This window comes from Rhea americana, unplaced genomic scaffold (genome assembly GCF_003343005.1).
Source record: "Rhea americana isolate MKP2758 unplaced genomic scaffold, rheAme1 scaffold_96, whole genome shotgun sequence".
Lineage (NCBI taxonomy): Eukaryota > Metazoa > Chordata > Aves > Rheiformes > Rheidae > Rhea > Rhea americana.
The window spans coordinates 2053653-2065779 of NW_028187155.1; the positions used below are offsets into that span (position 1 = coordinate 2053653).

At 43.4% G+C, this 12127-nt stretch overlaps 1 protein-coding gene across 10 annotated transcripts in view; it reads left to right on the forward strand.

Moving 5' to 3' along the window:
- LPP (LIM domain containing preferred translocation partner in lipoma) overlaps positions 1-12127 on the forward strand; it is a 364090-nt gene that overhangs the window by 336206 nt on the left and 15757 nt on the right. For all 10 annotated transcript variants that reach the window (XM_085325128.1, XM_085325129.1, XM_085325133.1 and 7 more), the window contains 2 exons: positions 7555-7733; positions 10783-10903. In XM_085325128.1, coding sequence (XP_085181254.1) covers positions 7555-7733; positions 10783-10903 — 300 coding nt within the window. The remainder of the gene's footprint in view (positions 1-7554; positions 7734-10782; positions 10904-12127) is intronic.

A 12127-nucleotide genomic window follows, 5' to 3' on the forward strand; every position in this document is an offset into this window, starting at 1 on the left:
RCTCTGTGAGCCTGGGGCTCCTTCCAGGTGTGCCGTGTGGTCTGCAGCGCTAGCAGAAAATGAGCTGCATTCACTACCGTGCACGTACACGATGTGCTGTTCTGATTTTGTCAGGGACCTGCAATTCCTCTTGTTTGAAGTCGGTAGACAAGATATGGTAGAGTTTGGAAAAGCACCTTCACCAGAGGGGAACAGAAATACTGAAGGAACACTGTAAAGAAACAGGAGCTGATTACCAAGATGTTAACAGTGCCCTCTCACATAGTAGTTGTTAAGGATGTTTTAAATTGTTTGGCTTGCTGTAATATTACGTAGGATTATAATGATTGTTATTGAAAAAATGTTATTGGTGTGGTCTTAGTTTTTTTTCATCTTCCATGCTTTTTAAAGTTATCTGTGAAATAGAGAGTATTTCCTCTGTCAGAAATACCTTATGAGTGCGAATTGTGATAGCCACAGGGAATACTCGGAGTAGCATTCAGATGCTGTTCTCCAGTAGTGCACCTCCTGAAATCAGCCTTGTTGAATTTTGGGGTGTGTGCAGTCATTATAGCCAAAAAATACAGTTTTCACTCTTAAAAATATTTTGTTTTCATTAAGTAACACTGGGCACACAAGCTACTTTACAAGTATTTATCAAACCTAACAGCATCCTGTTTCCCACTGGGATATGCAACTGCTTTTAAAACCATTTTATTTACAGGTAGACTGAGGCACAGAGCATGGACAAGCATTGTCTATGACAGTTAATCAGGTGAAGAGCCAGAACTGAAATCCAGGCATTTTATCTTCTGGTCCACTAGCTTTTGAGAACAAGTACCTAATTTGTCGTATTTGTGAGCACTGCCATTTTAAAGTGACAAAAATCTCAATGTTGTCAGAACAAGGAATATGTAGATGAGCAGCTTGGAGTGCCAGAAAGCGGTTAAGTAATTTCCAACATGAGGCTTCTTGCGAATTTTTTAGCTGGAAGGAATCAGTGTGGTTGTGGTCTGACATTGAGCATAACACGGAGCAAAACATTTAACCCTCACATGCCTTCAGCAGTCTTAGGTTGTTGGTGCTAGCGATGGCTAAGGGTCTTCTATAAAATGGTGTTGAACAGCATAGAAATCACCCTGTTCCTGGACAGGCTTTTTTGAAGTTTAATTATGGCCACTATTTAAAACATACATACCTCTTTCCRGTTAGCATGGCCAGCTTGTGAGCCTGCTGGTTCCAGCAGCCTTCTCTAGATTGCCTCTCCTTGCTTCAGCGTGCTCAGATGGTAGTAAAGCCATCCCTTGACCTTCTTATGATAAGACAAGCAAATGAAGATCCTTTCTGTCATTGTAGAGCCTATTTTCACATCTACTAATCATTTGCAAAGCTCCTCTYTCTAACCCTGTCCCATTTTCATTTGGTGGTACTGCACATTTGTGGACTCAGTTGCTTGTCCCTGTTACCTTTGCTAATAACATAAGTCATAAAACAAATCTAGTGTTCTTCTAACAGTTGCAGGGCAAGGGACTCCCTCACCCTGGAGGCTGAGAGGACTCTGTGCCGGGTTCACCTCCAGCTGCTCCAAAAACGCGAAGTCTGATTAGGTTTATCCTGACAAGAAAAGCAAATTCCAGCAGAGGGGAAACATGCCAGGCGTGGTATTGCTGCTGTGCTGGGAAAGCCACTAAAAACTGAGCCGAGTGGAAGAACGATTTTAAAGCCACTGAATACAGCAACCTCCAGAGCCTGAGTTGCTGCCATGTAGTCAGTAGCTGTATACCTAGCTCAGTCCCACATCACATGGTAACATTGCAGAGTTGCAAATATAATTTATTCCAGCAACTTTCCTTGCCTCTCCCAGCAAAATACCAGCTAAAGAGCACCGCCACGACTTACCGCTATGTCCAAAGGAGGGACCTTTGCCAGCATATTTCTGGCTGTCAGGGATCACATCTCTTCCCACCCCACAGACACAAAGTCATATGTGCAACGCATGCAACATGTACAACAAAGTGGCCTGAATGTTGGAGGGTCGGCCTGGACTCTCCYTGACCTGTCCCTCCGAGAGCAGCGAGAAGGGAAGGAGCGTGGTCCACTCCCAATACTGTGTCCTGCTGGTCAGGCTAAGTGGAAGAGGTTAAAACAGGCATGTCTCCATTCTCTCCTCAGATACAGATGGGGGAATTTCGTGCTGGCCCTTTATGTCTGATTTTAGCCATTAGTGAATGTAAAGTGATGTCCAGCTGCCAAGATTTACCTATCAACTGAGACAGGGAATGTCCTTGCAATTGCRGTGGCCAGGGATTTTTCATTGTAGTATTTGGGGGAGGGGGGAATAGGATCTTGACCTTGGATTTTTCTTTTCTAGAAAAAAAATGGAAAAAATGGTGTAGAAAGTGTTGAAARTACATCTTGACACTTTACCCCTCCCCCAGTGTCTGCTTTATGTTTAACTTATAATCCAACTGTATATTTACAGACTCAAAACCTCAATGAAACCATTTGAAATTATTTGAAGTGCAGTGTTTCAACTGACCTGATCTAATTTGGGGTTTATAAATTCACTAGGCTTTTTGAGATTAAAGTGTTCTGTCTTCACTTAAGTATGGAAATATTTTCAAGCCTCAAAAATTATCCCACAACGGGCAAAATGTCTCCTGCCCTGCTCTCCTCGCAGCCTGAGGAAATGAAGAACGGAGTCACAAGATTTAAAGCAATTCACTTACCACACTTTACTAAGTTACAGTTCAACTACAGTAGTTGACCATGTGCCTGTTTTTAGCACAACAGTCACTTTTTATTCCCATAGCTCATACCAGCTCCTCTGTGCAGCTACTCCAAAAAACGCATTTCTTGTGCAGAGCTCACAGAAAGCGAGCTGACGTCCCCGTGCATGATCTCTCCTCCGTCTGCCATTCAGAGTGCAGGAGAGGTTATTTTTGTTCATTAGAGTTCCAGATTCATTGCTAATATATAAGAAACAGTAACTAAACTTTGTGTGGCTTTTCTTCTGTGTTCATTGGTAGGTTACTGCGSGAGGGACCCTGTGCTGCACCGTATTGGGAGTTAGTGCTGTCACCCAAAATTTGGTTATGAGAGGTTATAACCTCCAAAACTAGGGAAGCGGGATGTGCTGTAGCCCACAGTCTGGCTGTCACCACAGCACTGCTCCCTCCAAGCCAGTTGCTGGCTAGCTTTCCGTTTGGAGTGGGATGCTTTCAAGAGGGGGATTCAGCTACTTCCCGCTGTCAGTCTTTTATGGCTCTTGCACCCCAGAAGTCTTTCTCAGCAGCCTGTTTTTTCACAAGTGAAAAAACATGTAGGTTTTCACATGTTTAAACCTACCATCTGTGGAGCAGCTCCTCTTTCTTCTCTGCTGTTTATAACAGGCCAGACATCGCTGTAGGGACCCCTTCGAATAATTCCCCCCATCCCAGCTGTCAGATACTTGTTCCTAAGCAGCTTGTTTCTACTTTGCTGCTGATTGTGCTGCACATGTTTCACCCTCTTAGATTTACCCATGAGCTGATGCTTTGATGTCCTGTTCATTTGAGTCATTCTTTGCCTGGGATTATTTCTCTTATGAATACACCAGGGTGCATTATTTTCCCTGGGTGAGATGCTCTTTCTTAGCCATGGGTAAGCAGTTCTTCATTCAAGAGACCTGGTCCTCAAACTCAGCCTTACCAAATCTTTATTTTTATTTGAGACAGTGCTTTAACGTTGGGCCAACCTTCAGTTTAGAAGTGGATTACATCAATCGTTCCTTCCCCAGTCTTTTCAAAAAAAAAAAAAAAAAAAAAAAAAAAAGATTTGTCCAAAAGCAAAAAAGGCAAAAAGACATCTTCAAAAAAAGAGGACGCTCCTTGCCTCTTAGCCAAAACCCCAGGAAAATGATGATTAACTTCACCCTCCAGCACCCACTGGATTTGTGGGCCGTATCCTGATGAGAAGAGTTTCTACTGTAGTCCTTAGGCCTGGTGTTTCCTAGCTGGCTCTTAACCTTTATCCTCTGCATTTCACTTTGGCCCTCTGCACTGCTCTTCAGAGGCGCCCAGCTCTAACTCTTGATTACAGGGAGTGCTGGCAATGGCAGCTTGGGAAAAAAGAAAAAAACAGGGCTGTCATTTTTTTTTATTTGTGCTATTTGGTTTCTGGAGGCCTGAAAGCTCCAGGAGGTGCTTGAAGAGTGAAACAAGCTGTAAAAGAGGGCAAAAATCTCACAGGCAAACTTAAAATCCTGCAGCAATTCTATTCCCATAATGTGCAGAAATGCCTTTGTGCGGGTTGTTAGCTGCTGGGGCAGCATTTAGGCATGTGGGATAACCTGATTAGAGAATCAAAGAAAACCCTGTTAGCTCCACAGGCCAAATCCTGCCTTACAGCRACCTGATGTCAAATGGGTGTGAATCAAGGAAGCTTTCCCTTTGGCATCTTCTGGTAACACCTTGAGGAGAAGTGTTTGAGCCAGAATTCTAGCAGGGAAAGAGGCTTAAGCAAATATACTCCCAGACAGGGAGTGAGCTGGAGTCTGAAGCTAATGACTTTGTTTTTCCTCTCTGGTACAGACTTGGAAGGATGAAAAGAATAAATTTCTCAGGGCAGATTTTCAGGTTATGTAGAAGGTTTAGTCAGGAGTTGGGAAATTTAAACACTTGTCCAGCTTAGCTGCAGGAACGTGAAACAGTGTGACTGAGCTAAGAGTTGGGAGCAGACGACCTGCATTTTCCAAAGGCATAACCCAGAGGCATGATTTCCTGCTGTCTTGGTCRCTGCAAAACTCCCACCAAAGTCAGTAGCTTGTGTTACGCAAGATGTTAGACAAGATGATAATRGAGACCCCTTGCAGTCTTATACTCTGTGTGTCCAAAATGTGTGAGTAGAAGTTGTATTTGATTTGTAGTAAAAGCACTTCCAGACCACACTAGTATTAAATTTATATATAAAGCCTTGGAAGACTGAGTCTTTAGACTGTAAATGCCTCTGGGTGAGGATGATATTGGCTTGCATGTCCATTAAATGTCATGAGAGCTCCACACCTGATGCGCTCTTTGTACTGGTATGAAGAGATAGTACAAGTGATRCTTACCCTGCAGGTCCTCCTTGCAGCAGGACATTGACTGCATATCCCTCTCGGTTGCTTGAGCATCAGCTCCAGTCTGTGCGGGCCCTGGTTTGCTGGTCCCTGTGCTGAACCCCCCTTGCATTGCTGGGTGAATTACAGTTGCTGGTTTCTGCTCTGTTCAAAGTACCAGGTAGATTCTGCTCAGTTTTGCAGCATTTTGCTTTCTAGAGTGCTGTTACGTTGGCTGTGGGAGCTGCCTAGCAGATCAGTTCTTGATGCGTTAGGTAAGCTGAGGGTCTCCTGGCCGTGTTGTGGATGTTCAACACTTATCAGAATTCAGAAGCAATCAGCAAAGTTCATGGGAGAAACATCTACTCAAGGTTATTAAATGAAGAGGTGGCAGCTCTGGCTCAGGAAGTCCTTCAGCCAGAAATTGCTGGAGGCTGGGAGAATATCCGAAGGAATTATTGTGTTTTGTTTGCCCTGTTCCCTTGGCCTCTGTTGTTGGCCAGTGTTGGAAACAATAAGCAAGCATTGATTTGGTGATGCAAACAGTCAGTACCAACACATATTTAGAAGCTGTCATAGAAAATGCTTTAGTGAGTGGCACAGTCTTGCTTCAGTGTGCGCAAATGCAGCGTTCCCTCCTAGGCAATCCAAGGAACAGCATGAGTATGGACTGAGATGATGTGATCTGCTTATGCAAGGCAGAATAATGAATTTGCCAGGTTACTCCTCCAAGGAGAAAATTTTTGACCTTGCTTTTTCTGGCATACCAGTCACTGTTATAAYGATGATGATGGTGACAGCAACCAGATAGAAAGGCCAGCAATAATTCTTCCCTGCCCATTATTACAAGGCATAAAGCAAAACCCAGCCTGAAACCAACCCCAGTCTGGCTGTGTTCTCTTTACAGATGTGTTAGGCGGTTCTCATATGGGTTGAAATTCAGGACTTTTCATGCTGACCTTTCCAAAAACAATCTTTTTGATCTTCTGATATGAACCTGTGTATTTATATGTAATTTTGAGGCTGTAAGTCTATTTGTATCTTACCAGTGATTTGCAGCTCAGAAATAGTGTCTGATAGCGTATGTCTGAGTATAAAAGTAATCTCTCTGAGCTTCTGGGTGATTCATCTCCTGACAATACATTTTGGCTGTACATGTAAGGACTGGATCTTGCCCCTAAGAATATTGGCTTAAAGAAACAATAACAGTGCGGTCAGTCAAAGCATTACTTTCCCTGGGAATTTTGTTGCATGAGGAAGCAGAAGAGCTTTAGCCTTCCGTTGTTTGTCAACATGATCTGCCTTTCAGTAGCTTTTTGYATTTTTGTCCCATTCGATCTTTTGTTTTCATATTCTCCCCCCCCTTTTCTGTATATCCCAACAATTGTAAACTTTCTGTTTCATCCAAGGTTCAAACATTGGTTGATAACATTCTTTGATAACTCCAGGCATTATTGAGCAAGGATAGTGAGAGAAGTTCTCTCTTCCAAATGCCAGTGAAATGAGCCAACTGATCTTGCCACAGATTTATCGTTTGCATCTGTCTACATTGAATGCACCTTAAATTCACAGTGTGTCTTCCAGGTGTTTGATTTGAAAGGGCACTTTGGACAACTGAAAGGCTGATATGTCTTGCAGACAAGCATTTGAACCATTTGAAGCAAACTTATGTTGGTGTTTTCATGAACTGCAGGGGCAATTGAGGTTGGAATGAGATGAGTCATTCAATGGAGCCCACTTGAAAGGTGGGGTTTGGGCTTCTGTGCTTCAGGAACCAGCTGGTATGTAAAACCCATAAACTGAGAGCGTGGCCTTAGAACTGGCATTTAACAGTCATTATCTCAAACGTCTGAGGCCAGAGATAAATGAGCACTTCAGGTCATTCCGAACTCCTGTCCACACAAGGCTTTCATTGCAGACACAGCTTTGTTTTCTCTCCGGGCTCAACAGAAGTCTCTCTGGTGGGAGAGAAAGATCAAGATTTACTTACAAGGCAGATAAAGATCCTTTATGAGAGCTGTATTGACATAGCAGTTAAGGGGTCTCTGTATAGCCCCAGGAGTGTGAGCTTGAGCTTTGYACTGCACACATCCTGGAGGTTGTCTCTAATCAACTCAGCTGCAAAGATTGCTCAGGTAGGGCAAACATACAGGAGTGCAGCCTACTTTACTTTCTCATGTGCTGCTGGCTACAGAAGCTGCCATATCGCAAATACACTTGCCTGATGAGCCAACTCTGTTTATCAGAGTTGCTGAGAGAAGGCTCTGGTATTCTCTCAGCAATTACATGGCTTTGTGTTCCTGCTACAGAGTTGACTTGGACCCTGTGCTGTTATCATAGTCTTTGGTGACTCTACTGCACTTACCTAGAAGAGATGAAAAGAAAGTACCTAAAGCTTCTCTGTAGACCAGCAGCCTCCAACACAGCCGAGCTTTATAAATATCATGCTGACATCCTGCTGATGGTGCTCACATCTGGTGTGTATGTTTTCTGTGCAGAACACACTGGAGCAATGCAGTGTCTGTGCGAAGCCCATCATGGAAAGGATACTCCGAGCTACTGGGAAGGCCTACCATCCCCACTGCTTTACCTGTGTGATGTGCCATCGCAGCCTGGATGGGATCCCCTTCACTGTGGATGCCGGTGGGAACATCCACTGCATCGAGGATTTCCACAAGTATGGCCCAAGCTGCTCTCCATGGCTTTGCTTATTGTCTTTGTCTTTTGTTCCTAAAAATCCTCCTTTTTTATCCTATGTCCAGAGAAATCTGAATACTCTGCCACTTACTTCCAGGACTCTTAAGTACATGGAGCCTTGCTTCAAGTATGCACAYGGTGGCATTCAAGATTAATTGGTTAGTGGCTGGTGCTCCTTGATCTGTTTTTCTTAGGTCTGTATTCRTAGATAAAGCTCTGTGTTCCTCTGTTCTACATTCCTTCCTGCCTTGCCCTGCATTGCAGCCTGCGCGCATTTTCCTTTGCTGGTTGTACCTGTGCTTCCACATCAGTGTCTTCCCCCCTTCTTTCATGGAGCAATTAAGAGAGGTCCTGTTCAGTTGCCCTCTGCAGGTGTTTGCTTACARGCTAGAGGGATCTAGCTGGCCACAGGATGCTCACAGCTACTCTTGTTTCTAGTTGCTTAATTAGCTTTTTAAAGGTGCTAAAAATACAGCCCTGGTAATAATTTATAGTGAAACTTCTATTTAAGGTAAGTTGAAAGGTACACTTGCGAGTAGTTTCTGTCGCTGCCACAGCTACCACCCCCATCATCACAGCTAATCGAAGGAAGACAGGTAGATATAATCAGAGCACAAATGTTTCCCCTGTATGAAAAAGACAGATGCATTACACCCCTCAATTAAAATAAAAAATCAATACTGACAAATGTGAGTTTACATCTCAACCATTTATCTCTTAATTTCTAAGGGGGTAGACTTAATTAGAGCCTCGTGACATCAGTGTGTGGGCCTGAAAGCTCAAAGAAGCAGGCTGACTTGACAGAGAGGAAAGCAGCCGCAATCAACCAGCATGTTGAACTCCAACAGGAGAACATTCTCTGTGGCTCAGATGGGCCAGGCTCATTGGCAGATGTTAAAGCGGCTGTGTGTTGTCAGGCTTTCTGTGCTGGAGATCATGTGCAAGGTAAAATTCAGTCATGAGCAGAGGTTGAAAAGAAGGTTAAAACTCCGGCCAGGATCCCGAAGGGTTTTCCTTACACCCCCATATGCTTTGGAGACTCCTCCTTCCCCAAGCACTGAGAGCCAGGGGCTCAAATTCCTTCAGGAGAAAGATTAGAGCACAAGCTGATATCCCACCTTGAAGTCTTTTAGCTATGTCTGTATCTATACCTTGGGGCTCTTAGTGGGAAGTGGGTGACTGTCAGTCCGTGGAAAGGACACCARATCCACGGGTATAAGACTAAGGGAATGATCGTGGGAATAGCCGGAGACCTCATCAGACATTCAGAATGCCTTTAGCTAGGCTACCATGCTGTCAACAGCACTTGGGCCAGCCCAAGTTTAACTGGCTGGGGAGGAGGTACCCCCTGATCTGCAGGTGGAGTACTCTACTGCCTTGTAGGTCCTGATTAAAAAAAAAAAAACGTGCCTGATGCTCACACTGTCACTTAGCTACCTCTTGAGCTTGGTGCCCCTAGTAGCACATCCAAGTCCCCTGATATCAGCAAGAATCCTCTTCCGTTTACTGTGGTTGATGTTTGGTCCGTAATGAATTGCCCACAGGGGCCTGGACAGAGAAATGTTAAAGTATTTTTAAGCACCACGTTTGAGCTAAATGGCACAAGGAAGCGCTTGCGTGAAGCAGCATATAATTAACTGCGATTACAGCTCTGGTCATATCATGATCCATTTAAGTTATTTTTCAGAGCACTCACTGTAGCCACTGTTTAATTCATTTTTTCATTAGATCGCAGCTACACAGACATCTTTCATCTGCTGCCAGTGAAATTAATATTTTTCTTTATTCTTACTACAGATAGATTTTTTTTTAAGCTAGTTAATTCTGGGGTGGTTCATATAACAGGCTGGGTGGCAGAGTCAATCTTTCCTAGGCATTTCAGAAGAGAAGGGCTTTTGATCTTCTCATGTTCTGTTGTTTGCCATAAGCATTGCCCTCTATCACTCAGTAGCCCATGACCCTGGCTCTCATTAAATGGGAACAGATTCTGTAGGTGTAAGTTTCTTTCTTGCAAGCAGAATTTGCAACCAGGGAATTGCTACCCGTAGCTTTCAAACCAAAACATTGAATAATGGTTCACTACAGGCTAACTGTTCCTGTGTACCCCAATTGCCTAAGAGTAGAGATTGTAACTTCTCATGGGCAATCAGGAGGAGCAAAACCAGAGTTAATACAGAACACATACAAATTAGCCAGAAGGGCATACAGTGGAGAATATAGGAGGGAAAAGAAGGATTTGTGCTTTTATTGATGTCTGAGCTAAACCGTATTTGAGCCAGTCCCTTCATATGGCTAGCCATTATGATGATACAGTCCTGACCCAGGCCAACTGTAGGAGAGCAAGTGTTGGTGTCTTTGCACCCAGACCCGTTCCCTTCCAAGCCTGGGTAACACACTAACGGGTAACAGAGTTGACTTTAGGTAGAAGATGCAGCTGGTCAGATTTTCCCTGATGCGTCTTCTGAGACTGAGTCCAGCTAGAAGTATATCCCTGTGTGCTTAATGGGAACAATGTTGGGAGATATAAAATGGATAGGATAAATCCCAAGAAATTAGTGTGAGGCCCATCTCTTTGCTGTTCCATTAAGACTCTTTACCTTTTTGTTCCATGTCCAATTTTTCATATTTCCATGTTTTTTCAAGAGATGCTCTTGGAGCCAATCCTGGTGATCTCTCCTGGTCATTAGGTGTTCCATGGACTTTCCTAAACTTACACTAGGATTGAGCCTAAGAGTTGCAGGAGTGCATAGATGTCACAATCATGGGTCACTCAGTAGACAGTTTATTGTTACTTGGGCCAAGTAGAATATGCTTTGCTGCTTCTCCTAATATTCTGCAAGACTGAAATTGAGTTGTAAGACTAAAGTGCCTGGCTCTGAGGAGGCAGTTATGTGCAGATGCAAACTGTAGTATATACAAACGTGTGTGTGTATTTGTATATATGCCCATATTTCTGGCTTGCTCGTGCAGTTGGCAAAGACTTTGGCTCTGAGTTTGAGGATAACTAGGACCATCTCTTCTTTCTTAAGGAAATTTGCACCAAGATGTTCAGTGTGTAAGGAGCCTATTATGCCGGCCCCAGGACAAGAGGAGACCGTACGCATTGTCGCCTTGGATCGTGACTTCCATGTCCAGTGCTACCGGTGTGAGGTTAGTATTCTAATTGTGTGAAGGCAAGAAAGCAAAGGTTGTCTTAATTTCATTACAGCCTCGTGTTACATACAGGACAGGCATACCATATTTTAACAATGGCTCTAAAATCAAATTATTTCATTGACTTCAGCATGCAAGGAATTTTTCTTCATTTAGATCAGTGCAAATGAGAAGAAAATCAGGTCCCTTGTTTATAACAGGTTCATTAGGAGAGCAAGAGAATGTGACTCAGTTAATTAGAGCTTAATATTTGAGAACATCATAAATTATAGCTTGGACACAGATGCTGCTCATATTTATGTTCTTAAAATGAACGCTAATGCATGTTAGAATTTGAGCAAGATTGTACAGGAAACTCAGCATATGGCTCTGAGTTGAAGAATTTTAATGGACACATAAACATGATCATTCTTGTTTTGTGCATTGCTTTTTGTGCTACTTTCCTGTTCAGTTTCATTACGCACTTCATGTGATTTTGACGGTAAAAATCTGAAGACAGAGAAGAAAAATCACCTTAAAGCAATTAACATGTGGTAACAGCTGTGTTAGGGAACCTTCAAGAATTTTTCAATGCAAATGTTACTTCTTGGATAATATATCAGCCAGATGGCAGGGAAAGAAAATGAGACCCAACATATTTCTTATCACAGTTGCAGGTTTTAATAACTTTAACTGGAAAGGATGAACTAATGCGTAAAGGTCTAGGCTGAGACTTGAGACATCTGGTTCAATTCTCAGTACTGACATTGGCTTCCAAGGTACATATCAGCCCATTACTTAGGCCTGGTTTTAAAGCTATCCCTACACTCGATTTTCCAGAGCCTAACTTGTAATGCGGCAAGTCCCCATTCCGGCTGCTGAGATACCTAAGCTTGCTTCACACTCCTGAGTAGCAGAGGTAGATGCAGTGGAGAGCGCAGGACACAGACACTCACATGGCCAACGCAGGTCCCAGGATTGTACATTATTAGCTTGGAGCATCATCTCACATGCAGTTAAACTGCTGTGGGGTTGACCTGGAGCATTCATGCAGATTTGCTGGTTCAGAAGTCACTGCACTGTGATCTCTGTGTAAAAGAAGGTTCCCACGGTAGCTGCAAGTCAGTAAGACTAAAAAAAATGAGAGCTAAACTCTCAAATCAGTAAGGTACAGTAGTCCTATGTGGCACAATATCTGAAAATCCTTTTGTATCTTGGCCTTTGTCTCCGTGTGCCTCAACT